We start from the raw sequence: 27,898 nt of genomic DNA on the forward strand, positions 1-27,898 counted from the left end.
ATTTTACCCATGTTTTTTCTTTTTTTTTTTTTTCTTTTTTCTTTTTTCCGGAGCTGGGGACCGAACCCAGGGCCTTGCGCTTCCTAGGCAAGCGCTCTACCACTGAGCTAAATCCCCAACCCCTACCCATGTTTTTTCTTGATGAAGCACTGGGCTGCAGGGATACTCTACTCCTTGGTGTGGTAGTTTGGGTGGAAGTGGTCAAATAGACCCATAGGGATTGGCTCTTTAGGAGATGTGGCTTGTTGGAGTGTGTGTGGCCTCGTTAGAGGAAGAGTGTCACTCTTGCTTTCTGCCATCTGGATGTAGAATTCTCAGCTTCTCCAGCGTTCTGTCTGCCTGCACATTACCATGCTTCCCACCACGATGACAATGGACTAAAACTCTGAACTGTAAGCCAGACCCAATTAAATGTTTTCCTTTGTAAGAGTTGCCTTGGTCATGATTTCTCCTAGTTTCCCACATTGCTCCCTGTTTATCAGAATGCCCTGTGTTTAGGTCTCCCCCCAACCCAAGGATACATACAGTATGGTGAAACCCTTATCTTTCTAACCCTAAATTCTTTCATTTCTGATAATGTATTCCTTTCCTTCTTTAAAATTACTTTTGCCAGTCCTGATAGCACACGTCTTTAAATCCCAGCACTCAGGAGGCAGAGGCAGGTGGATCTCTCTGAGCACAGGGCCCATCTGGTTTACATATTGAATTTCAGACCAGCCACGTACGAGTCTATGTCAAAAAAAAAAAAAAAAAGAAAGAAAACAAATACACAAACAAATTTACTTTTCTCCCGTTCACTTTGGAAGGAAGTCAAGCCCTAAGACTGGCTTCTTCTGTTGTCAGAACAGTTCACAGTAAACATGGAGTGAAAAAAGCCCTGTGAACAGACATGGGCTCCAAAACAAAAGCTTCTCACGTCTGCCTAGAGATCTGTTTTGGCAATGTAGGGCCTTGGTGAATATTTACTGAGACTATCAATGAGGGGTATGATTGGTTTTGGCTTTCTAAGAGAAGAACATGGATTTGTGGCCCCTAAATATCACCATTAAAAAGCACATGTCTAATGTGTCTAGGGGCTTTTACGGGGGCAGGGAAAGATCTGAGTTCATGTTAAACATCTATTTTTTAATTCTTGGCCTTTTGGCAAGGTCACATGTAAATATCTATTTATAAAGATACTGTCAGAAATATATAGCTACTTGGTCCTAACCAAAACTCGATAAACAATTCAATAATATACCTGGTCCTATTTGAAGAACTCAAACTTATTTTATTATTTTTTTCCATTTGTATTTTGAGATAAGATCTTGCTCTATAGCTGGGTGTAACCTCGCACCGATCTCCCTTCCTCAAGCTTTTGGGAGCTTCGGTTATAAGTCAGTGCTACCAAATCCAGTTATAACCTCATAACTTATAATCCTTGGGAAATGCCAGTGGTCTGATAATAATCCCCTCTCTCCTCCGTCTGTCTGCTCTATCAACAACAGTCAAACTCCCCTCAACAACAGAAAGAGAAACCCTGAAGCAGGAGAAGCTTTGTCAGTACCAACAATTGTGGAAGAGGGGCTTGTGTTGGATGGCTATCAGCATGAGATGCATCTTCAGGAAGCAGAGCCTAGGGAGGAACACAGAGCACTCATGAAGAGACAAGCAGGAGGCTGGGCTACCTGAACCTAACCCACCCTTTAAGCTCCATGCCGGGAAGAGAACCATGGGCTCGGCAGAGGGCGTCACTCTCAACTACAGATTTCCATGTGAACTTGAATCCGCCTGGCCTACATTTTAGCAAGAATACCAGATAGAACTGTCCCATATGTGGTATGAGGTGCTAGGGTCTACAGGAGTAGTGCTCAACCTGTGGGTCATGACCCCTCTGGGGGGTGGGGTGGGGTCAAAGGACCCTTCCACAGGGGTGACACATCAAGTATCCTACATATCAGGCATTTACACTGCGATTCATAACCAGGCACACTGATTGTAGGGAGTACAAAATGGACTCCAATTTTGTGATCCAGTTATTATTCTAAATGTTTCTGTCTATTACTCAAATATCAAGATTCCTACGTGAGAGCCAGGGACGTTACTCAGTGGTAGAGCACTTGCCTTAAGTACGAGGTTCTGGGTTCTATTTCTTCTCCAGGACATTCCCATCCCCCACATTTCACATAAGCATCTTAATTCCTGATTTTTAGATGGAAAATGGGAAGAGCTGAATGTTTAGCAAACAGACAGCATCTAGTATGTGTTAGAGCTACGACCTGATGTCTAGGACAGCGTCATTTCAAAGCTTCTATTTCAGTGGTCCTCAACCTGTGGGTCTTTACCCCTCAGGGGGCTGAATGACCCTTTCACCATGATCGCCTATGACCATGGAAAACACAGCTATTTCCATTACAATTCACAATGGCAGCAAAATTACAGTCATGAAGTAGGAATGAAATAGTGTTTTCTTGGTGGGGGAGGGGTCACAACAACACGAGGAACTGATTGCATTAAAGGCTCGCAGCTTTGGGAAGGTTGAGATCCACTACTCTAGGGGCACTGACTTAACTGCTCTCACATCCCCAGAGTTTGCACTGGAGCCTGCCTCTAGAATGTTCTCCATCAACAGTGTGGGATGAGGGCATTCCATGAAGAATGGGGAGAAGGGTTTCACGTAACATACCTGGAGCAGGACTTCACGTAACATACCTGGAGACCTGAGGAAACGTCATCCCAACGAAGTCGTTAGAGAGGCGCTGTGTCAGAATTTTGTTCTTCAAGCCATTCAAGAAATGTTTTTGCCAAGGATGTTTAGGAAAAACCTAGCAAGCACAATCACACCGCATAGAGTATGTTAATAAGGGAGGCCGGCATTATATAACACAGGCTACTAAGTACAGTTTCTACCACATGTAGCCCGCAAAGGGGAGACACAAGGTAGTGTTCATGTGGAGCAAAGTTAAAGGAGGAACGAAAGCCATCTGCTCTCGGTGGCACCCAAAATGATGCAGACAACTCGCCTCTTAGTTTCTCCCCAGATGGTATCGTGAAGGAGGATTCCTGGAAAGAAACTGTGTCCGCAGCGGCTGATTGGCTAATGAGAACAGCAGGGCCGGCCGAGGCTTTGGAAGATTGCAGGTCCAGAGCCTAGTTACAGTTTCTCACAGGAGCTCTAAAGAGCCACGGCCTTACCTACCTCTGTGTCTGACCTAACTTCCTGACAAATGAATAAGAGCCTTTGGGATGTCTTAACTTAATAAAACCCTATTCTCTGCCAATTGAAGGGCACAGCAAGCTATCAGCTATTTATTTATTTAAATAAATTTATTTATTTAATGCACGTTAGTAGACTGCCTCCATGTATGTCTGTGTGAGGGTATCAGAGCCCCTGGAACTGGAATTACAGTCATGAACCACCATGTGCTGGGAATTGAACCCCGGGTCCTTTGGAAAAGCAGCCCGTGCTCTTAACCACCGAGCCATCTCTCCAGCACTGCCAATGTCTTGATTTATGACTTTCCCTGTTCTGTTCCTATGAAAAGTCCATAAAACTACTTCCGTACAGGAACCTAATATTTGGGATAACCGAAATCTGTCTTCCCAGGCCCTAGTCACTCGAATGTGGCTCTAGAATAAACTATCTCTCATTGCCTTTGAGGTAAGAGCTATATTTTTAAGTTAACGACATCCAAGTTTTCATGTTGACTTAGAATTATTTTCTCTGGTCCACTGCTAACTTTAGCACATAGCCTTATTGTTTTGCCTGTACGTGCGTGCGTGCGTGCGTGCGTGCGTGCGTGCGTGTGTGTGCGCGCGCGTGTTTTGTTTTTGAGATATTAACAGTATTTTGGAGGGACAATATGGAATCTTAAGTGGTCACTCTGTGGATATGACAGCTTAAGATTGACTTTGATTAACTGATTATTAAATTATTTTCTACTGAAAAATTATATACAGCAAAGGAAAAAAATAGCTGTGGCTTCTACTAAGAGAACCCTTCACAGATTTAGAAAAATGCAAGATGGTATTGACCAATCAGGGTTGATAATAACATGGAAACCAAGGCCAGCCGAGGGTGTCCAGAGAAAGAAGAGACAGTGTATGGCTTTTCTGCAGTGTTACAATGGCACCCAGGACCTCGCACCGGCATCGCCCTGCCCCTAAGCTATACCTTAGGCTCTAGAATGATCTTAATGAAGCTGAAGGCTGCCTGGGGCAGGTTGCTGGAAACCTCTCTCGGAATTTTGTGTTCATCTCCCTGCTTGCTGCCAGGTGAGCCCTACAGCACTGTCTCCACAGAGTATGACGTAAGTCAGAACCATAGATGAAGGCAGAAACCTCTGGATTCTCCAGAGCCACTCTTGCTATGGAGGGAAATGGTGAACTCAGACATTCTCCTCAATGGTTACCTCGTGGTTTGAAAATCGCTCTGCTAAAACCGGTCACCTGTTCCTGATCACTTGGTACCTTTTCCTATTCCTTGCCTCCATCCTGAGATCCGAGTGGATCCGAGTGAATCTCCTGTTCTTTCCCAGTCTCTCCAATAGCTTCTGTCTCAAGGAGGGCAGGCCATTGATGCCTCATCTACTGAAGTAGCTGGGCTAGGGTTTCTAGTCTGAGTTACTCGGGCATGAGAAGGAGAACTATGTTGGTGGAGCTTAAAGTTCAGAAAGGGCAGCTAGAGGACAAAATGTGTTAGGACAGAACAGTCTGGAGTCCCACATTATCAAGCCAGGATAAATTTAAACTATACTGATGTAAGTAATCCTCTGGGCGTAGAAACAACAGGAGTGTTCTTCAGTCTACAACATCTTATAATAAAATTAATATAATTAAAACATGTGGCACTGATCCAAGACCCTCTAATATGAGCACTTAGGTGTTTTACACATGTTCATGCAACGCCTAGAGAAACCTGGTTCTGGGAAAAATGATTTTCATTCTGCAGATAGAGAAATGGGGTCAGGGGAAGCAAGTGCCTAATTAGAAATATGTGGCTCTGCACACTGGCCATTTTATGACTTTGTGAGCCAAAGTTTGTTATAAAACCAAATGTACCCCTTAAAGGGCTGGCAAGTCCTGCCCTGGTTCTACCCAGTTCAGGGTTCCTAAAAGGCAGTTTCAGATTTCATCTTTTAAAAATATGGAGACCACAAATACCTCCTACGTTCGCAAAGTCACTTCTTGGTGCACACTGGCATGGGATCGTGTTTAATAGGGATTAACAAGCCCACGTCAAATTGCAAAGAAATACAGGAGTAGAATGGGTTTTACATCTGTACTGCCACAAAAGAAACACCGTCTTCCTGTAGGATTCTCATTGCATTTGTTTTTCCCAGTCACGGCTGTTGAAGTCACAATAATGGAGGAGGACATGGAAGGCTGCCACTTGCTCTGCACACGGCACAAGGCATCTAGGCCATACAGTCACCACAAAGTGAAGCTAAGTTCATCACAGAAGCATCCAGGCCCCCTCCCTTCTGCCTGGTGCTCCCTTTCTTTTTATCTCTACATCACATCTTATTTTCAGGAAGAATTACTGAAAAATCGTGTTTCTGCAGGAGTTAAAGGTCTGCCAATCTGAGCATCTTCCTACGCTCTTGCTTTTCCTAAATAGCACCAGGGAAGATAAGATATAAAAATCTATATTAAATGAAGGAAAGGGAGTCCAGCGAGGCCAAGAAGGAAATCAGCATACAAAGTAGCAAATGTGGAAGGAGAATGAAAAGTTCTGCAGTAGTGACAGACCCTGCCACCTACCCCAGGGACATTCATGGAAAACATCCTTGAGGGCCACCATGGGGTTACAAAAAGCAGGCCCCATGGGCCCCTTGTCTTATCCCAGTCCAAGGATCGAAGGTTTAAGGTAGGAAGTGCTGGGTAGATACCCAACATCAGGGACAGTCTGTGAACCAGATGACTCCTGGGGTGCTATTCACCAACTTACTAACTTACCAGGTTAGTTAGCTTTTCCACCCACCCCCTGGAAACACCACTGAGGGCAACGGGAGACACGATAAACATTTGATTGATGACCACTATTCCTGTTACTGAATGGATTTCCCCTAAAGTAACCTTTAAATTCATTAGATTTTAGTTTTTATGTATACTATTTCTATTTGATTAATAGAAGCACTATTATACTAATTTGTTTATTTATATTTAAACATTATTTCTGTTAAGACTAAAACTATTTACATTTCTACTCTCAACCCAAAGTACTTCTGAATTTATGACAATATTTTTATTACAGCATTCTGGGGTGGAAGGTGGAGTTAGTCTCCCTTCTTTGCTACAGATCTGTTAACGATGACTTCTTTGAGCCTAGGGATGCGCCTGGAACTTGAATCATGACCTGTCAATCCTTCCCTTCCAAAAGGCAAATCCCATTTCTTGGAGACTTCCTTCATTCTCTGGTTTTTTTTTTTTCCCTCTCTTTTGAATCCCATTATGGGGGGCATGGAGTAACTCTAAGAGTCAATATCAGTTCGTCAAGTTAGTTACCTTTTGGTTTTGTTCGATAAACAGAGTCGTAAGAAAGGTGCACAGCCCTGGCACCAAGCAGCCTTGGGCGATAAATCCAAGTTTTAATTCTGCAAAGCAGATGATATTGTCTCCGGCACTCCAGTTCCAGTTGGGGATTCTTGACAGGAAAACCTGTTGCGTGGTAGAAACCAAGTCAGGCATTGAGAATGCAGACAACACAAGAACCCCCTCTTCCAGGCAGACACTTTAATTCATTTACTCTTCACTTCTGGGTAGTACCAATGCATGTCAGCATTTGAGAATGGTCAGCCAGCCTCCGGTGCATCACTTTTGAAACAAACGAACAAAGCTGGAGTTGTAAAAATCAAGTCTAATGGCTGAACTCTCTAATTTTGTCCCTATTTCCTGTCCCTAAAGGATCCGCCATCTTAAAGTGACTCCACACTTCATCTCTTGCTGAATTTTTTTTTTTTTTTACTTGTAGATCCATGAAGAGGTTTAAAGATGAAACAACCAAATGTATGAACTGCCATGGTACCTTGTTTTGGGACTGAAGCATCTGAATGATGACTCTGGTCTGTGGATAATAGTTCTTGATCGAGAGCACCCTATTAAAAAAAAAAACCAAAAAACCATAGATATGCTCAATAGCCAAGTGTCTTATTGGCTCTGAAATATAATCCAATTCAGAGTTGAATTTATCTGTCAAGATGTGTGGCGGGAACGCAGCACATTACAAAACTGTTAGCTTTTTTTTTTCTCCAGTCTATCTAGTAGACAGGTTTCTTAATTTGTTTGTTTTTATTTTGTGTATATTGTGTTCCGATCAAACATAGTATGTGTTCCGCAAGGCCAGAAGAAGGTGTCAGAGTCCCCGGAGTTTTGGGAACTGAACCTGAGTCTCGTGAAGGAGCAGGGAATGCTCTTAACTGCTGAGCCACCCCCTACCCCACTGCATTGTCTTCTGAAAAGCATTTTATGATATCATGCACAGAAAAGCAAACGGCTTAACCAAACAACGGAATCAATGGAAAGAAAACTGGAATCCACCGACAAGGAAGAAATAAATAGTTTCATATGCCTTAGTTTGAAGTGGCTAATGGGATGTCTTATCCAGTTTCCTCAGTCAATAGGTTAAGAGCCTAAAATACATCTCCTGTCCTGTGGCGTGTGTGGTGTAACTCCTCAGCTGTTTCTTACCCCGTACGGAGTCATCTTTAACTGCACATACTGGTTTCACTCTAGGAGCAGAGCCACCAAAATCACCCTTTGAGCTGCTGTCACCACAAGAAAAGTTCCTGCTCACAGAATACAAAATAGGTAAAGCCAAGGTCGCACTCGACCAGCACAATCTTTCCCTAGACCTACCAAAGAGAAACTCCAGTAAATAAAGAATTCGGGTAGGATTCGCCGACGCCATCTTTGTCTTTCAACTGAAGAGGGTCTGACTAAAACAGTACTATCTAAATACTGTCAGGGAATGTAGCTCCGTTGGGAGAGCCCTGGACTTGAGCCTTACCACAATAAAGGGGAGCAGAGAGTGTTGGTATGTTTGCTTTTAAATGCGTATAGCTCTTATCTATAAGAAGCATCAGGGGAAAACAGGGAGAATGCCATGAGCAATTGGGATGCTCTTGCTTTCACTGCCCCTCGCATTCTTTGTTTTGGGGCGCATGGGGGTGGGGAACAGGCAGCAATCTGGCATGTGCTGAATCTGCCGAGCTGGAAATATCATCTCCCCTCATTTAGTCCTTGGTGTTTAGAGGGAAACCCCGTCGTCAGAGTCTCCAAAACGAGCAAGCAAAGCAGAGCGAGGCCAGCTTCCTACCTCATGATGTTCGAGTTATCCTCGTCGTGCAAGTCACTGCAGAATGGGTTGGCTAGGATCAGGCAGGCTTCTGCGTTCTCCACCTATTCTTCAGATTAAACAGCAGCCGTCAGGTTAATTACAGGGGGAATACTCCAGGGTTCCCTTCTGGGGCCTCTCTACGGTTGCATCAAACCGCCCGCCATGCAAAAGAGCACTGGCAGGAAGGGGTTAGGAACCAAACATCTCCATATCAAGACCACAGTCCTGCAAGTGCTCCGAGGGCTGGGGCTGATGGACCCCAGGGCACCGGCACTCACTCTTAGAGAAATGGACAGTTGCCTTGCAAGGGGTGAAGTTTAAAGTGGCACTTTCCTCTACTGGACATCTCCATTACGTCATGCCTGCTGATGAGCGATACGACCTTTGTCAGCAACTGCCAGGACACTCCTCCATCCACCGTAAGGACAACAATGGCAGAACTGGGAATGTACCTGTCTATAGTGAAGAGGCATACAGCATCTGGGTTCTGAATCTTTTTTTTTTTTTTTCTGGAGCTGAGGACTGAACCCAGGGCCTTGCGCTTGCTAGGCAAGTGCTCTACCACTGAGCTAAATCCCCAACCCCTGACAGTCTTTTTTTAAAATATATATTTATTTACTTTATTTATATAAGAACACTGCGGCTGTCTTCAGACACACCAGAAGAGGGCATCGGATCTCATTATAGATGGTTGTGAGCCACCATGTGGTTGTTGGGAATTGAACTCGGGACCTCTGGAAGAGCAGTCAGTGCTCTAAACCACTGAGCCATCTCTCCAGACCTTGGTTCTGAACCTTAAAGTGCAAGGAAATTATTGGAATAATTGCCATAATATCAAATTATAAGCAGAGAGAGATCGTGCCCAGCTTTGTCATTTTTCTGCTTATTCTTCACATCAGCTCTGTAGACCAGCGGTTCTCAGCCTCCCTGATGCTGTGACCCTATCCTATAGTTCCTCCTGTCGTGGTGACCTCCACCCATAAAGTTATTTTCATTGCTAGTTCATAGCTGTAATTTTGCTACCCTGTGAATGGTGTCATGAATTATCTGTGTTTTCCCCATGGTCTTCGGTGATCCCTGTAAAAAGGTCCTTAGACCCCCCCCCAAAAAAGGGGACGCAAGCCCCCGGTTGAGAACCGTCGCTGTAGTGCTTTGCTTTGAACTGGATTATTCAGGTTAGTTACTTAGAAACCAGGAAGCCAGTTTTGGTCGAACATCAAACATTACTAGTCGCTTGGCCCTCGTTCATTTTTCATAGCCTTGGCCTTGATGTGATTTCTGCTGTCTTCATGTTTATCTTATCAACAGAAAACCGATATTTAAGGAGGGAATTCGAGCCAGTGGGCCTATGGTAAAGGCCATATTTAGCTACTCAGGCTGCTGGGGGGAGGGTGGGGAGTCATCCGCAGAAAAGTCTTACCGAGCTGTGAGCCTTGCAAGCTACTGGTCTAGCAAACTATGCCCATGGATGTAATGTACGAATGCTATGAGTGATTAGATTTAAGGCTTGGGAATAGAAAGAAATGCATGCCTGGTACTGTGAACCCAATCCCGTGGTTGGAAGCTCGTAGGCACTCGGGAAGAATCTGCTACTTTTGCTAAATGGACAGACTATCAAGTCACCTTCTAAAGGCATTATTTCTATGCCCATAGTTAAGTGCAGCTTCTCATCTTTATGTGGTGGATGGCAATCAAAACAGACACAAACAACTGATCATAGCGTCTGTCGGATTACTAGCCACCAAGTGGACATCTGTATCCCATCCTTTCACTCCAAGCTTCAGGGAACATAGCTGAGGTGTGTAGGGGAAAGATTCTTAGAACCAAAGGTTGAGGAGTTCTGGGACTATGGGAGTTATTTCAATAATTTCCTTGTACCTTAAGATTCAGAACCCAGATGCTGTATGACTCTTCACTATAGACAGGTACAGTCCCAGTTCTGCCATTGTTGTCCTTACGGTGGATGGAGGAGTGTCCTGGCAGTTGCTGACGAAGGTCGTACCACTTATCAGCAGGCATGACGTAATGGAGATGTACAGAAAGTAGCTTCTGGACATGACAAGGCTGTTGCCCCTGTGGACTCATGGTAACCTTTCTTGCTCGCATAAGACCTACCCAAGATGAGCATGGATTGTGGAGGAGCATGTAAGCCAACAGCTGAGAAGCGTTTGTCAGTTAATGGCTACTAGGGGAGGGAGTCAGTTTTTCTTAGGGGTGTGGTTCCTGGAGGTTGACCCTACTCCAGTCAGGGGTTTCATGCCCATATGTATTTGGGAAGCACTAGTTGGATTTGAGGGAGATAGAGAGTCAGACAGATATGAGAGAGAGAGAGAGAGAGAGAGAGAGAGAGAGAGAGAGAGAGAGAGAGAGTGAGTTAGACCTTACTGCAACTCTCTTCAGATCCTCGAACTTCAGCGCGGTGCCACATACAAAGGTGGTGCAGGATGTGTGGCACTTGAGCAAGGTTTCTAGTTCCACGGAAGGAGGAGCCCTGGACAAAACAGTTCAGTGGTAAAGGCGGAAACCCGGACGTAGGCCTCGCTTGGCAGTCGTTCGCCGACTCAGTACATTCTAAAGCCCCGGGTCCATCAGGAGACGTCTGTGTTCGGTTACGAGCCCATGTGGGTAGAGGAGGTAGACACAGCCAACCCAGTCAATCCACAGATGGGTGTGTAGATCAGGCCTGAGCAATCACAGTGACACAGAACCCAAGCCCACGAAAGAAACAATGCCATGCAAAAATGAATCTCTCAATAGCGAGATCAAGTCCCTTGCTCCGATACAGCATTGTGGGGCTGGAGAGATGGCACAGTAGTTAAGAGCACCAACTTGCCCTCCGTGAAGACCTGATTTGGGTTCTATGACCTACATAAGTGGCTCACGACAATCTGCAAATCCCAGCCCCAGGGGAGCCAATACCGCACTCTGGCTTCCCCAGGCACACCAACACTCAAGGGTACCTATCCATACACACACACACGCACACACACACACACACACACACACACACACACACACACACGTAAATAAAATTATTTTTTAAAAAAGATTAGGACAGGGGAGTTGGGGATTTAGCTCAGTGGTAGAGCCCTTGCCTAGGAAGCGCAAGGCCCTGGCTTCGGTCCCCAGCTCCGAAAAAAAGAACCAAAAAAAAAAAAAAAAAAAGTGAAAAAAAAAAGATTAGGACATAAATTAACGAAATTGAAACAAAAAAGCTGCAAACAATCTATGAAATGAAGGGTTGGGCTTGTTTTTAAAAAGATAAGCCAAATCAACAAGCCATTAGCCAAAATATCTAAAACAAAGAAAAGATCAAATTAATAAAACAGGAATTAGGAGAAAATACAACCGAGATGCCAAGGAAATTTAGGATTTCATCACTTTAAAATACATATTCCACTAAACTGGAAAGTTTAAAAGAAATGCATAAATTCTAAATTGATATGACCTACTAAAATTGAGAGGTCCAAAAACCTTGGAAATGAAAATTTTTAATTTCCTGGGAATCATACTTTATTCCTCAGAAGGAGCCACTTTAGTCAGTAATGGCCCTGGGTCATTGATCATTGATGGCCATGACTCAGGGACGATCAGTCTGGAGCTGAGTCAGCTCCTGGACACCAAGCTGGAGGAAATAACCAGGTCAGAACAGAGCTGTTTTCTGAAATTCTTCAAGGTCTCAGTAATTGCAATGAAACTAACATACAATGTTACATCAAAATTGTACTCATATCACTGCTTTGCCCCTACCAATTGCATTGATAAATTTCACTAATAAAGTGAAAGTCAAGGTGAAATGAACAACATAAACAAAAAATGAGACTGAATCATTAATTTTAAATCCCTTAGTTAAAAATGGGGGGGGGCAGGATGAATTAAAGTTGACTACAACACTCAATTACACTTTGAGTGTAAGGGCTGGAGCGGTGGCTCAGCGGCTAAGAGCACTGACTGCTCTTCCTGAGGTCCTGAGTTCAAATCCCAGCAACCACATGGTGGCTCACAACCATCCATAATGAGGTCTGATGTCCTCTTCTGGTGTGTCTGAAGATAGCTACAGTGTACTTAATAAATTAATAAATCTTTTAAAAAAAGAAAGAAGAGTATAAATCTAACCCTTCAAGAATTATTCCAAGAAATAGAAAATTGATTTCCAAATTTCTTTTTATGAAGCCAGTGTTACACTGACAGCAAAATCACAGAAGGATACAACAATGAAATCTATTTCCTGGAGATATGAGAATCAAAATTTCTTCATAAAGTGCTTGCAAACAGAATTTAAGAATACATCAAAGGAGATCATGCACCATTCAACATGTGGGAGTTGATAAGATTAATTCAGTACATCAATTGACTCAATTACAGAAATCATAAAATTGGACAAAACCCAATATCCTTTCATGATAGAAATCCTGGGGAGATTTTGGATGAGGCCACCTATGTCTATATGATAAAGGCTAGACCCAACCGTCCTACAGTCAGTGTGATGGTTTGTATTCACTTAGGTCACTATCTGGAGGTGTGGCCTGTTGGAATAGGTGTGGCCTTGTTGGAGTAGGTGTGGCCTTATTGGAGGAAGTGTGTCACTGTGGGCGTGGGCTTTAAGACCCTCCTCCTGACTACCTGGAAGTTAGTTTTCTCCTAGCTGCCTTCCGAACAAGATGTGGAACTGTCGGGGTTGGGGATTTAGCTCAGTGGTAGAGGCCTGGGTTCGGTCCCCAGCTCCGAAAAAAAAAAGAAAAAAAAAAAAAAGATGTGGAACTGTCAGCTCCTCTTGCACCATATTTGCCTGGGTGCTGCCATGCTCCAGACTTGATGACACTGGACTGAACCTCTGAACCTGTAAAGCCAGTCCCAATCGAATGGTGTCCAGTATAAGAGTTGAGTTGGTCATGGAATCTGTTCATAGCAGTAAAACCCTAACTAAGGCAGTCAGCATCACGCTAATTAAAGAGGTGTCCAGAGCTTTACCGTTCAAGCAGGCGTGAATGCACACTCTTCCCATTCCTATCTGAAGTCTTCCTAGAGCAGTAAGCGAGGAGAGGAGGAGAGGAAGTGAAGAGAATACAAACAGGAAAAGAGGTCAAAGAATCCTGTGTGCAGATGATATAACACATGTAAAAGATCTTGGACCCCACCGAAAAACAAAAAACAAAAACACCTAGAACTGATGAACTTTTTAAGCAGTGTGGCAGGACAGAGGACTCACATAAAAAAAAAAAAAAGACCCCATAAGTCTCCATGACAGATATACTAAAAAATAAATCAGAGAAACAACCCATTTCAAAATAGCCTCAAAAGGAATCAAAACAAAAACAACAAAGTAACAACAACAATAACAAAACAAACAAACAAATAGAAACCGAACCAACAAACAAGGTTGGAATATCCCATATTTCCCAGGCCTGGTGTGGTAGTGCATAACTTTAATCTTAGCATTTGGGAAACAAAGGCAGGTATATCTCTGTGAGTTCAAGGCCAGCCTGGAGTATATAGTAAATTCCCGGACAGCCAGGGCTACACAGAGACACCTTGTCTCGATAAACCAACCAACCAACCAATCAAACAACAAACAAACAAATAAAGAGAATAGCTATCCCACCGACAGCAATTTACCAATTCAATATAATCTAGTTCAGAATTCCAGCTTCAGTCACAGGAGGGAAAAAAAGAAATCTTACTTGCTAGGCAAGCGCTCTACCACTGAGCTAAATCCCCAACCCCGGAATCTTAGATTTCTTATGGAAACACAAAAGACTCTGGATAGCCAAGGCATCTGTGAACAAAAATAACAATGTCAGAAGTTCCACTACGCCTGGTTTCAAGTTACACGATCGATCGAGCTACGGTGATAAAACACTGACGTACCAGTGTAAACTACCTCTCATTGAGTCGTAGAAGGGTCCCACAGACTTCCAAAACTATACGGCTAAGACCATTGTCCGCGGTCGCCCTCCAGAACCTGGAGGTAAGATCCTATTGCTGAAGTCACCACATGCTTGAGTCAGAAAACATGGAGAAGTCAAGCTCATGCTGACCTGGAAGCTTCATCCCTACTAGCTAGCTTCCCTAGTACCTAGTGTCAAATAACGGAGTCACTTAAATAATGCAAGTAGATATGCAGAAAAGCATCTGGAAAGATAGATTCTAAAATATATGCACTGTTGGGCCTGGATGTGAAGTTACTTTTCTTTTTCTACACTTGATCATCTTACTGGAGTAAGAAGTGATTGTATTTTGTTTACTACTGTTTCCTAACATACACACACACACACACACACACACACACACACACACACACACACATAATAAGTGTAATCCCTGTCCATTGAAAATGTACTTATTTCAATAATCTCCGTGATTGGCTTCGTGTGGTCGCAATCACAGTTGTTTCTGAGAAACAGTTCTCAAAAAGGTATTTGAAATATCTTACCAAGAAATACCTTAAGAAGAATAATCTCCGTGATTGGCTTCGTGTGGTCACAATCACAGTTGTTTCTGAGAAACAGTTCTCAAAAAGGTATTTGAAATATCTTACCAAGAAATACCTTAAGAAGAATAATCTCCGTGATTGGCTTCGTGTGGTCGCAATCACAGTTGTTTCTGAGAAACAGTTCTCAAAAAGGTATTTGAAATATCTTACCAAGAAAATGTACTTATTTCAACTATTAATTTAGACCACTGAGCAATGCTGACACACTTACTCTCCAAGGAACACGATCTCGATATTGATTTCTCCTGCCTTCCGGTGGAGAAAATTCCTTAGGAAAGCAGTCACACTGTCAATTGTGATGTTTCCACAGACCACGATGAACCTAGGCAGCAAGAATGGGAAAAGCAGATCACCCTTGGCATCTGAGGGCATGGACTCCAAGAACCCCTGGAATAACAAAATCTACAGATGTTCAATGTCCTCAATTAAAATGGCACAAGCTTGCATGTAACCTACACACACCCTCCCGGCCTGCTTGAAGGCATCTCCAGATAACTTGTAAAATGTAATTCAATGCAAATGTTATGTGGACGAGTTGTCACACCGTGTTTGTTCCTGGAATGACTGGGAAAAGTCTATACGAGTTCAGTATTTGTGTAAATTGTTTTTAAATATTTTCTATCTGAGGCTGGCTGGACCCCCCAGAATCTGAGCGATCTGACTGTATCTTCCCATCAGACTTAGAGAAGGGCAATTAGCTTAAACTTGTTTTAAATAAGTTGTGTCTATGCCTCCTTTGGATTTTCACAACACAAACACAAAGGACTCCAAAGATCGAAGGAAGCATTTGGTTTTATATATAGTTTTTTGCCGCATCAGAAAAAGTGCATGCCTCCAAACCTTATGATCTTTGCACCACACAAAGATTTCTAGAAAAGCTGCTGTTATTGTTAAAATTGTCATAATTATTTATCTCTTATGATAAATTTACTATCTCTGGTGCTTGCAAAACTCTTCATTCACACTATTTCTCTCTCTCTCTCTCTCTCTCTCTCTCTCTCCCCCTCCCCCCTCTTCCTCTCCTTTCTCTTATTTAAGTTATCATACGCTGATTAAATAATCATATGAACAGATCTGTGATGGCTTGACTCAAGTAGTGAGCATCCTGTTCATATGGTGCTCTTTCTAACCCTGTTCTCTTCAGTAAAGGAAGCCCCTTGGCAACGCGTTCATTCCCTCAGGTCTGTAACCACGGCAGGCAGTGTGTGTGTGTGTGTAGAGTGAGACCTGTGGTCAAAAGGGTTAAACGGTAGGAATTATACCAGAGAAGCCGCTTACTTCTTTCCCTTGACTGCTTCGTAGGGCTTGTTGTATTTCTTCCTGGTAGAAAAAAGCTCCACCATTTCTGGAATGTAGTTTGCAAATAGTATCTAAAATAAATAAGTAAAAAGACAAAATCCCTCAGGGCTCGTTCTTTTGAAAGATACTCCCCAAAATATAAGACTGCCAAGAAAAAGGCAAGGACACATACTTGTCTTACATCTAGCACTGTGGTCTTCAACCACCCTAATGCTGCGACCCTTTAATACATGTTGACCCCCGACATAAAATTATTTTTGTGGCTACTTCAAAGCTGTAATTTTGCTACTGTTATGAACCATAATATAAATATTTTGGAGGGCTGGAGAGATGACTCAGCAGTTAAGAGCACTGGCTGCTCTTCCAGGGGTCCTGAGTTCAATTCCCAACAACCATATAGTGGCTCACAACCATCTGTAATGGGATCCGATGCCCTCTTCTGGTGTGTCTGAAGACAGCTACAGTGTACTCACATACATAAAATAAATATTTAAAAAATAAATAAATATTTTGGAGATAGGGGTTTGACAAAGGGGTTTTGTTTTGTCTCACAGGTTGAGAACCACTGATTTGCCGGAAGGATACAACAGTGAACAGTGCATGCAAGAAAAAAAAAAGAGATCATGCACTTCTGAGTTCTTTAAGAGTTAGGATTTTGGGGGTTGGGGATTTAGCTCAGTGGTAGAGCACTTGCCTAGCAAGCGCAAGGCCCTGGGTTTAGTCCCCAGCTCCGAAAAAAAGAAAAAAGAAAAAAAAAGAGTTAGAATTTTGATTACAATTAACAAAATGAAGTTCGGCTTTCAAAATTATAAACGTAAATATTAGCCAACCATTCTATGAATTTGTCCCTTGATTGTAGAGGAACCCAGCAACGTGACTGCTATGACAAGGGACCACATCCAAAGACCTTCCAGGTCTATGTGATCTGGCTGGAATGCAGACATGCCGTAGATTACAGTATGATACATGCCTGCCCTTAGCACACGCCTTTAATCCCTAACAGTGAAGGTAAGGCTGGTTTGTAGAAGGAAGCAGCCACGTTTGAAGGTGTCATCTATCTGAGGGGCAGACAAAATGACGAATCAGAGAAAGATTCGACGGAATGAGTCAGAGATAGGATACGCCCAACTCTCACGAGAACGGCACAGGAAGGAGAGGCTACTTTCAAGCAGCACACGGAGAGATGTGTGGTATGTGGTGTGTCAGTGGCAGTTTTACTGGACAGTTGTCCTACTGAGAAAGCTTCCAGAGAGAACAAACTAGACACAGGTGAAGACAGAATGAGTCAGAGAACGGGAAGGAGCCGGAAGATCAGAGCGGATTGCCACAGTTAGTAGAAGGCCAAGCCAAGCAATTCAGGGAGAAGCTGAGAGAAGCCAGGCTGACTCGGTTGTCTTGGAAAATTAAGACTATACGGAGATAGATGCTTCCAGCCCTAGGCCTAGGGAGAGGTAGAACAGAGACAGAAGCACTTAGCACTCAGAAAGCAGAGTGGGCGTGGTTCGCACCTCATCCCGTCAGCTGAGAGAATAAAAGTGAAATTTACACTTGATGGTTTCTAGCTTATTTTTTATTATTACTTCACACTGCTTAGACTGTAATTTAAAAAAAAAAAACAAAACAGAAAACAAAACAAAAACCTGGTAGCCGGGCATGGTGATGTACATCCCAGCAATTGGGAGGCAGAGGCAGGCAGATCTACGAATTCCAAAATGGCTAGGGATACACAGAGAACCCTTATCTGGAAAAAAGGCAAACAAACAAAGACACGAAAATCCCTCTCATATGACACTGAGGGGACTAAGGTGATGACTGACATGTCTGAAGGTAACCAGTCATGGGAAAACACTCACGGTTTTTAAGAGATCAAAATGAGAAGCAAAGTTTCCTTTGCCTTTGAAACTCTCTAGAGTCACGGGTAAACACTGACTAATCTGTCGCTTACCGGGAACTAATTGCTGGTTCCTCCTTTGAGATGTGTGATGGCACAGAAGCACATCTCAAACATTCCTCCTCTCCAGGAGAAGGTTTTGGTCTGACGGGCAAATATGGAGGAAGATGGGCTTATTTGATTAAATGTCGAATCTTTCTCCCTTCTTTCCTGAGAACTAAGCAAGTGCGTTCCAGGTTCCAGGGCGTATGATTTGGAAACTATGTGGTCTGTGCGTCTTTTCACTTTCACATGCACTGAATAAAGCAGGATTCACTATCCAATCTTTTGTTTCCTCACCATTTTAACTGAATGCTTCGTTTTGTTTTAGTACTTAAGAGATAATAAAAAAATATTCCTCACCAAACTTCCAAGGGTGAAGAAGACGATGAAAATCCGTCCCAGGGAAGTCTTGGCCACCACATCCCCAAAGCCAACAGTTGACATTGTTGCCGTCACCAGATAAATGGACTCGAAGTATGACATCGTCTGCGAGTTTCTACCATTGAGCCAGGGGTCACCAGAATTTTCTACCTGTCCAAAGAGAGATGGCAAGGGAAAGGTCTGTGAATAGAAGACAAGGGAAGAAGGCAAACAGTGCATCAATGTCCCCCGATTCAATCCGAAGGCAAGAGCAAATGACTGGGGCTGCTGAGAGAGCTCTAGGATTTCCAGTGGGGACCAGAACGCCACATTCCCACTATCTTGATTAGCATTGACCTCTGCTGGAGGCGTGGAGCATGCACCCAGATTTGGAAAACCCTACAGAGCGGGTGCTTCCTGCTGCTCTGAAGGCCCTAGAACTATATCCTGGAGCCAGCAACCGCCCTCCATTTTCAGAAGACAGGAAAAGCTAGTGTGGAAGTGAGCGCAAGCACATGACCTTGGCGTCTAAGGACCAATAAACTTTCCAAATGGATTTGAACAAGGTGATGGTACCATCTTGTGGGACAGAATCCCACACAGAATAAAAGGAGAAGCCAAGCGAAGCACAAGCACTCATGTCTTGTAGCGTCCTTACTGAGGGCAATACAACCCTGCTGCCTCACTCTTCATGGCGTCCTCACCATCGGACCATATCCTTAAATAGGAGCCAAGACAAACCTTCCTTACATGGACTTTGTCAACTATTTCACCATGACAACAAGAAAAGTGATTACATACGCACAAACTTCTGTTTGTATCCTCATACTAATACATAATTTACAGGTACATATTTATATTTAATATAGATTTATATGTAATGTATCTATTTAAACATGCAAATTTATAACACAGATTTATATTTAACTGCCTTTTGTCCCTCTTTATGGACAAAATAGCTTATGTATTTCCATTTCTATTAACAGAGACGACTAAATATTGATAATTATCTGAGGAAATTAAATTTCTGCTTTCCAGTTGAGAACAGGAATGGAGGGGGCTGGAGAGTTCAGTGGTTAGGAGCACTTGTTGCTCTTCCAGAGGCGCAGGTCACAAACACGGAGGCTCACAACTATCTTTAACTCCAGTTCCAGGGGACCTGACACCATCTTCTGCTTATGTGATGTATGCCATACATGTATGTAAAGCACTGTACATTAAAAAAGAAAGAAATCATAATAAAGTTAAATTAAATTTAAAAAATAAAGAAGTCAGAAATAAATGTAAAGGACTGGAATGCAGAGTAGAGCTAACGTCACTTCTCCAGTACTTGGTCACTTTTTATAAGTGGTGTGCCAAGCGTCAGCCATTTCCTAAATTTGCTGAGTTTATTAAGTGCAAGTCTTGAGCACTGGCAACACAGGGTGTCATGTAGCTCAGGATGACTCCAAACTCCCGACATAGGCAAGGATGACGTTGAATTTTTGCTCCTCCTGTCTCTACCTTCAAAGCACTAGGATTACAAACATGTGCCACTACACAGAGTACACCATGTATATGTATATGTGTATGTATTATGTGTGTGTGCATGTGTATGTATTAGGTGCATGTGTATGTGCATGTGTATATGCATGTGTTATGTGCATGTGTATGTGTCATGTGCATGTGTGTTATATGCATGTGTATGTTTATGTGTTAGTGTGTTATGTGTATGTATATGTGTTATGTGTATGTTATGTGTATGTGTTGTGTGTGTAAGTGTTATGTATATGTGCATGTGTATGTATATATGGTGCTGGGAATTGAACACAGAGCTTTGTGAATGCTAGGCAAGTACTCAATCAACCGACCTGACAGCCTGAGCTCTGGGTCCTCACCAGTTTTTTTTGTTTTTTGTTTTTTTTTTTATTAACTTGAGTATTTCTTATATACATTTCGAGTGTTATTCCCTTTCCCGGTTTCCGGGCAAACAACCCCCCCCTTCTTTATGGGTGCTCCCCTACCCATCCTCCCCCCATTGCCACCCTCCCCCCAACAATCTAGTTCACTGGGGGTTCAGTCTTAGCAGGACCCAGGGCTTCCCCTTCCACTGGTGCTCTTACTAGGATATTCACTGCTACCTATGAGGTCAGAGTCCAGGGTCAGTCCATGTATAGTCTTTAGGTAGTGGCTTAGTCCCTGGAAGCTCTGGTTGCTTGGCATTGTTGTATATATGGGGTCTCGAGCCCCTTCAAGCTCTTCCAGTTCTTTCTCTGATTCCTTCAACGGGGGTCCTATTCTCAGTTCAGTGGTTTGCTGCTGGCATTCGCCTCTGTGTTTGCTGTATTCTGGCTGTCTCTCTCAGGAGCGATCTACATCCGGCTCCTGTTGGCCTCCACTTCTTTGCCTCATCCATCTTGTCTAATTGGATGGCTGCATAACTATGGGCCACATGTGGGGCAGGCTCTGAATGGGTGTTCCTTCTGTGTTTGTTTTAATCTTTGCCTCTCTATTCCCTGCCAAGGGTATTCTTGTTCCCCTTTTAAAGGAGTGAGGCATTCACATTTTGATCATCCGTCTTGAGTTTCATTTGGTCTGGGCATCTAGGGTAATTCAAGCATTTGGGCTAATAGCCACTTATCAATGAGTGCATACCATGTGTGTTTTTCTGTGATTGGGTTACCTCACTCAGGATGATATTTTCCAGTTCCAACCATTTACCTACGAATTTCATAAAGTCATTGTTTTTGATAGCTGAGTAATATTCCATTGTGTAGATGTACCACATTTTCTGTATCCATTCCTCTGTTGAAGGGCATCTGGGTTCTTTCCAGCTTCTGGCTATTATAAATAAGGCTGTGATGAACATAGTGGAGCATGTGTCTTTTTTATATGTTGGGGCATCTTTTGGGTATATGCCCAAGAGAGGTATAGCTGTATCCTCAGGCAGATCAATGTCCAATTTTCTGAGGAACCTCAAGACTGATTTCCAGAATGGTTGTACCAGTCTGCAATCCCACCAACAATGGAGGAGTGTTCCTCTTTCTCCGCATCCTCGCCAGCATTTGCTGTCACCTGAGTTTTTGATCTTAGCCATTCTCACTGGTGTGAGGTGAAATCTCAGTGTTGTTTTGATGTGCATTTCCCTTATGACTAAAGATGTTGAACATTTCTTTAAGTGTTTCTCAGCCATTTGGCATTCCGCAGCTGTGAATTCTTTGTTTAGCTCTGAACCCCATTTTTTAATAGGGTTATTTGTCTCCCTGCGGTCTAACTTCTTGAGTTCTTTGTATATTTTGGATATAAGGCCTCTATCTGTTGTAGGATTGGTAAAGATCTTTTCCCAATCTGTTGGTTGCCGTTTTGTCCTAACCACAGTGTCCTTTGCCTTACAGAAGCTTTGCAGTTTTATGAGATCCCATTTGTCGATTCTTGATCTTAGAGCATAAGCCATTGGTATTTTGTTCAGGAAATTTTTTCCAGTGCCCATGTGTTCCAGATGCTGCCCTAGTTTTTCTTCTATTAGTTTGAGTGTGTCTGGTTTGATGTGGAGGTCCTTGATCCACTTGGATGTAAGCTTTGTACAAGGTGATAAGCATGGATCGATCTGCATTCTTCTACATGTTGACCTCCAGTTGAACCAGCACCATTTGCTGAAAATGCGATCTTTTTTCCATTTGATGGTTTTGGCTCCTTTGTCAAAAATCAAGTGCCCATAGGTGTGTGGGTTCATTTCTGAGTCTTCAATTCTGTTCCATTGGTCTATCTGTCTGTCTCTGTACCAATACCATGCAGTTTGTATCACTATTGCTCTGTAATACTGCTTGAGTTCAGGGATAGTGATTCCCCCTGAAGTCCTTTTATTGTTGAGGATAGTTTTAGCTATCCTGGGTTTTTTGTTATTCCAGATAAATTTGCAAATTGTTCTGTCTAACTCTTTGAAGAATTGGATTGGTATTTTGATGGGGATTGCATTGAATCTGTAGATCGCTTTTGGTAAAATGGCCATTTTTACTATATTAATCCTGCCAATCCATGAGCATGGGAGATCTTTCCATCTTCTGAGGTCTTCTTCAATTTCTTTCTTCAGAGTCTTGAAGTTCTTATTGTACAAATCTTTTACTTGCTTGGATAAAGTCACACCGAGGTACTTTATATTATTTGGGTCTATTATGAAGGGTGTCGTTTCCCTAATTTCTTTCTCGGCTTATTTCTCTTTTGTGTAGAGGAAGGCTACTGATTTCTTTGAGTTAATTTTATACCCAGCCACTTTGCTGAAGTTGTTTATCAGCTTTAGTAGTTCTCTGGTGGAACTTTTGGGATCATTTAAATATACTACCATATCATCTGCAAATAGTGATATTTTGACTTCTTCTTTTCCAATCTGTATCCCCTTGACCTCCTTTTGTTGTCTGATTGCTCTGGCTAGAACTTCAATAACTATATTGAATAAGTAGGGAGAGAGTGGGCAGCCTTGTCTAGTCCCTGATTTTAGTGGGATTGCTTCAAGTTTCTCTCCATTTAGTTTAATGTTAGCAACTTGTTTGCTGTATATGGCTTTTACTATGTTTAGGTATGGGCCTTGAATTCCTACTCTTTCCAGGACTTTTATCATGAAGGGGTGTTGAATTTTGTCAAATGCTTTCTCAGAATATAATGAAATGATCATGTGGTTTTGTTCTTTCAGTTTGTTTATATAATGGATCACGTTGATGGTTTTCCGTATATTAAACCATCCCTGCATGCCTGGGATGAAGCCTACTTGATCATGGTGGATGATTGTTTTGATGTGCTCTTGGATTCGGTTTGCCAGAATTTTATTGAGTATTTTTGCGTCAATATTCATAAGGGAAATTGGTCTGAAGTTCTCTTTCTTTGTTGTGTCTTTGTGTGGCTTAGGTATAAGAGTAATTGTGGCTTCATAGAAGGAATTCGGTAGTGCTCCATCTGTTTCTATTTTGTGGAATAGTTTGGATAATATTTGTATGAGGTCTTCTATGAAGGTCTGATAGAATTCTGCACTAAACCCGTCTGGACCTGGGCTCTTTTTGGTTGGGAGACCTTCAATGACTGCGTCTATTTCTTTAGGAGTTATGGGATTGTTTAACTGGTTTATCTGTTCCTGATTTAACTTCAGTACCTGGTATCTGTCTAGGAAATTGTCCATTTCCTGCAGATTTTCAAGTTTTGTTGAATATAGGCTTTTATAGTAAGATCTGATGATTTTTTGAATTTCTTCTGAATCTGTAGTTATGTCTCCCTTTTCATTTCTGATTTTGTTAATTTGGACACACTCTCTGTGTCCTCTCGTTAGTCTGGCTAAGGGTTTATCTATCTTGTTGATTTTCTCAAAGAACCAACTTTTGGTTCTGTTGATTCTTTCTATGGTCCTTTTTGTTTCTACTTGGTTGATTTCAGCTCTGAGTTTGATTATTTCCTGCCTTCTACTCCTCCTGGGTGTATTTGCTTCTTTTTGTTCTAGAGCTTTTAGGTGTGCTGTCAAGCTGCTGACATATGCTCTTTCCTGTTTCTTTCTGCAGGCACTCAGCGCTATGAGTTTTCCTCTTAGCACGGCTTTCATTGTGTCCCATAAGTTTGGGTATGTTGTACCTTCATTTTCATTAAATTCTAAAAAGTCTTTAATTTCTTTCTTTATTTCTTCCTTGACCAGGTTATCATTGAGTGGAGCATTGTTCAATTTCCACATATATGTGGGCATTCTTCCCTTATTGTTATTAAAGACCAGTTTTAGGCCGTGGTGGTCTGATAGCACACATGGGATTATTTCTATCTTTCTGTACCTGTTGAGGCCCGTTTTTTGACCAATTATATGGTCAGTTTTGGAGAAAGTACCATGAGGAGCTGAGAAGAAGGTATATCCTTTTGCTTTAGGATAGAATGTTCTATAAATATCTGTTAAGTTCATTTGGCTCATGACTTCTCTTAGTCTGTCTATGTCTCTGTTTAATTTCTGTTTCCATGATCTGTCCATTGATGAGAGTGGGGTGTTGAAATCTCCTACTATTATTGTGTGAGGTGCAATGTGTGCTTTGAGCTTTAGTAAGGTTTCTTTTACGTATGTAGGTGCCCTTGTATTTGGGGCATAGATATTTAGGATTGAGAGTTCATCTTGGTGGATTTTTCCTTTGATGAATATGAAGTGTCCTTCCTTATCTTTTTTGATGACTTTTAGTTGAAAATTGATTTTATCTGATATTAGAATGGCTACTCCAGCTTGCTTCTTCCGACCATTTGCTTGGAAAGTTGTTTTCCAACCTTTCACTCTGAGGTAGTGTCTGTCTTTGTCTCTGAGGTGTGTTTCCTGTAGGCAGCAGAATGCAGGGTCCTCGTTGCATATCCAGTTTGTTAATCTATGTCTTTTTATTGGGGAGTTGAGGCCATTGATGTTGAGAGATATTAAGGAATAGTGATTATTGCTTCCTGTTATATTCATATTTGGATATGAGGTTATGTTTGTGTGCTTTTCTTCTCTTTGTTTTGTTGCCAAGACGATTAGTTTCTTGCTTCTTATAGGGTATAGCTTGCCTCCTTATGTTGGACTTTACCATTTATTATCCTTTGTAGTGCTGGATTTGTAGAAAGATATTGTGTAAATTTGGTTTTGTCATGGAATATCTTGGTTTCTCCATCTATGTTAATTGAGAGTTTTGCAGGATACAGTAACCTGGGCTGGCATTTGTGTTCTCTTAGGGTCTGTATGATATCAGTCCAGGATCTTCTGGCCTTCATAGTTTCTGGTGAAAAGTCTGGTGTGATTCTGATAGGTCTGCCTTTATATGTTACTGGACCTTTTTCCCTTACTGCTTTTAATATTCTTTCTTTATTTTGTGCGTTTGGTGTTTTGACTATTATGTGACAGGAGGTGTTTCTTTTCTGGTCCAATCTATTTGGAGTTCTGTAGGCTTCTGGTATGCCTATGGGTATCTCTTTTTTTAGGTTAGGAAAGTTTTCTTCTATGATTTTGTTGAAGATATTTACTGGTCCTTTGAGCTGGGAGTCTTCACTCTCTTCTATACCTATTATCCTTAGGTTTGATCTTCTCATTGAGTCCTGGATTTCCTGTATGTTTTGGACCAGTAGCTTTTTCCGTTTTACATTATCTTTGACGGTTGAGTCAATGATTTCTATGGAATCTTCTGCTCCTGAGATTCTCTCTTCCATCTCTTGTATTCTGTTGGTGAAGCTTGTATCTACAGCTCCTTGTCTCTTCTTTTGGTTTTCTATATCCAGGGTTGTTTCCATGTGTTCTTTCTTGATTGCTTCTATTTCCATTTTTAATTCCTTCAACTGTTTGATTGTGTTTTCCTGGAATTCTTTCTTGGATTTTTGCGATTCCTCTCTGTAGGCTTCTACTTGTTTATTTATGTTTTCCTGTGTTTCCCTAAGGGAGTTCTTTACGTCTTTCTTGAAGTCCTCCAGCATCATGATCAAATATGATTTTGAAACTAGATCTTGCTTTTCTGGTGTGTTTGGATATTCCATGTTTGCTTTGGTGGGAGAATTGGGCTCCGATGATGCCATGTAGTCTTGGTTTCTGTTGCTTGGGTTCCTGCGCTTGCCTCTCGCCATCAGATTATCTCTAGTGTTACTTTGTTCTGCTATTTCTGACAGTGGCTAGACTGTCCTGTAAGCCTGTGTGTCAGGAGTGCTGTAGACCTGTTTTCCTGTTTTCTTTCAGCCAGTCATGGGGACAGAGTGTTCTGCTTTCGGGCGTGTAGTTTTTCCTATCTACAGGTCTTCAGCTGTTCCTGTGGGCCTGTGTCTGGAGTTCACCAGGCAGGTCACTTGCAGCAGAAAAGTTGGTCTTACCTGTGGTTCCGAGGCTCAAGTTTGCTCGTGGGGTGTTGCCTACGAGCTCTTTGAGGCAGCAGCAACCAGGAAGATCTGCGCTGCCCTTTCTGGAAGCTTCCGTGCACCAGGGTTCCAGATGGCGTTTGGTGTTTTCCTCTGGCGTCAGAGATGTGTGCAGAGTGCAGTCTCTTCTGGTTTCCCAGGCGTGTCTGCCTCTCTGAAGGTTTAGCTCTCCCTCCCACGGGATTTGGGTGCAGAGAACTGTTTATCCGGTAGGTCTCTTCAGGTTCTGGCGGTGTCTCAGAGGCAGAGGTCCTGCTGCTCCTGGGCCCTCCTCTACGGGAACCCAGAGGCAGTATACAGTTTCCTCTTGGGCCAGGGATGTGGGCAGGGGTGGGCAGTGTTGGTGGTCTTTTCTGCTCTGCAGCCTCAGGAGTGCCCACCTGACCAGGCGGTGAGGTCTCTCTCCCACGGGGTTTGGGAGCAGAGAGCTGCTGCGGGCCGGGATCCGCGGGTTTGGCCTCACCAGTTTTTAAGGCTGTGTATATCTAAAAATGAGTTTTAACCACACATATTGAGGAGTGGTGCATTTAACTCAGTGATGGAGCATGTGCCTAGCAAGGGAAAGGCTCTGGGGTCAGTTAGCAACTCTGGGGGAAATAAAATAAATAATAAAACTACAAAGCAATGGAACCAGGAAACCACAGATATCAGTTATACATACATATACATATACACATACAGACACACACAGACACTTGCACACATATGCACACACACATACACACATACGGACATACACACAAACTCACACACACATATGCACATACATACATACGCAGGCACACACACACACACACACACACACACACACACACACACACACACGTTTGGTTTTTCAAGACAGTGCTTCTCCATATAGACCTGGCTGGCCCTGAACAGAGATCTGCCTGCCTCTGAACCCTGAGTGCTGGGATTAAAGGTATGTGCCACCATCACCTGGCTCTCATATTTTGAAATAGTGTATTGAACTAAAATCCATCTTTGGTAATATCTAAACATAGAAATCAGTATTATCCTAGAGTAATATGACAGGTAGACTAAAATTAAACCTCAATTAGAAGGTCTTTATACAAATTTAAATAACCTTAGAAAGCTTACCTCGCTGTCATTAGGCATATTCACTCAATATTTCAAATCCCTTCTCAATGCCCCAGCCTCTCTGAACTGCCTTTATGTTTACGATGGGAAAGAGCCAACAGCCTTGGTCTGGTCCCTCAATTCATTCTGCTCCTCTTCTTACCATGGCAACATGAAACTGTCAGTCAATGGGGAATCAATGGGGAGTGAGCTGAACTTATACTAAAGAATTATAGACACGTGCTGGTAGAGTTGTTATTTATTCCAACTCCATTCAGCTCAAACTGAGTTTCATGTTTTTCAGGTTCACATTTCAACGTTAGATAAGACATAGCAGGAAGGAGGGAGTCACGGGGGCCCCCATTTCCTCACCTTCTCATCATTTGTAATATAATAACCATTTGTAATAATAACGTGAATCTCAACAATCACAATTAGATATTGTGATAGTTGATCTTGAAGGCTAAATTGATCGGATTGAGGAGTACTGTGAAGGTAGGGGAGGAAACTTCTATCTGCATCTGTGAGAGCATTTCCAGAGATAACTAAGGGAAAACACCCATTC

General features: G+C 42.6%; 2 protein-coding genes across 1 annotated transcript in view; one reads left to right on the plus strand and one right to left on the minus strand.

The window, feature by feature from the left end:
* Positions 1-27,898, plus strand: part of Erich1 (glutamate-rich 1) — a gene marked incomplete at its 5' end in the record, with an annotated part of 52,793,804 nt that overhangs the window by 43,359,765 nt on the left and 9,406,141 nt on the right.
* Kcnu1 (potassium calcium-activated channel subfamily U member 1) overlaps positions 1-27,898 on the minus strand; it is an 87,475-nt gene that overhangs the window by 37,202 nt on the left and 22,375 nt on the right. The window contains exons 8-16 of the mRNA XM_087589531.1: positions 18,403-18,573; positions 16,089-16,180; positions 15,022-15,132; positions 10,703-10,808; positions 8,297-8,379; positions 7,007-7,076; positions 6,487-6,639; positions 2,692-2,804; positions 1,547-1,615 (exon numbers count right to left, since the gene is read on the minus strand). Coding sequence (XP_087445657.1) covers positions 1,547-1,615; positions 2,692-2,804; positions 6,487-6,639; positions 7,007-7,076; positions 8,297-8,379; positions 10,703-10,808; positions 15,022-15,132; positions 16,089-16,180; positions 18,403-18,573 — 968 coding nt within the window. The remainder of the gene's footprint in view (positions 1-1,546; positions 1,616-2,691; positions 2,805-6,486; positions 6,640-7,006; positions 7,077-8,296; positions 8,380-10,702; positions 10,809-15,021; positions 15,133-16,088; positions 16,181-18,402; positions 18,574-27,898) is intronic.

The sequence above is a fragment of the Rattus norvegicus genome, chromosome 16 (assembly GCF_021556685.1).
Source record: "Rattus norvegicus strain SHRSP/BbbUtx chromosome 16, alternate assembly SHRSP_T2T, whole genome shotgun sequence".
NCBI classification, from domain to species: domain Eukaryota; kingdom Metazoa; phylum Chordata; class Mammalia; order Rodentia; family Muridae; genus Rattus; species Rattus norvegicus.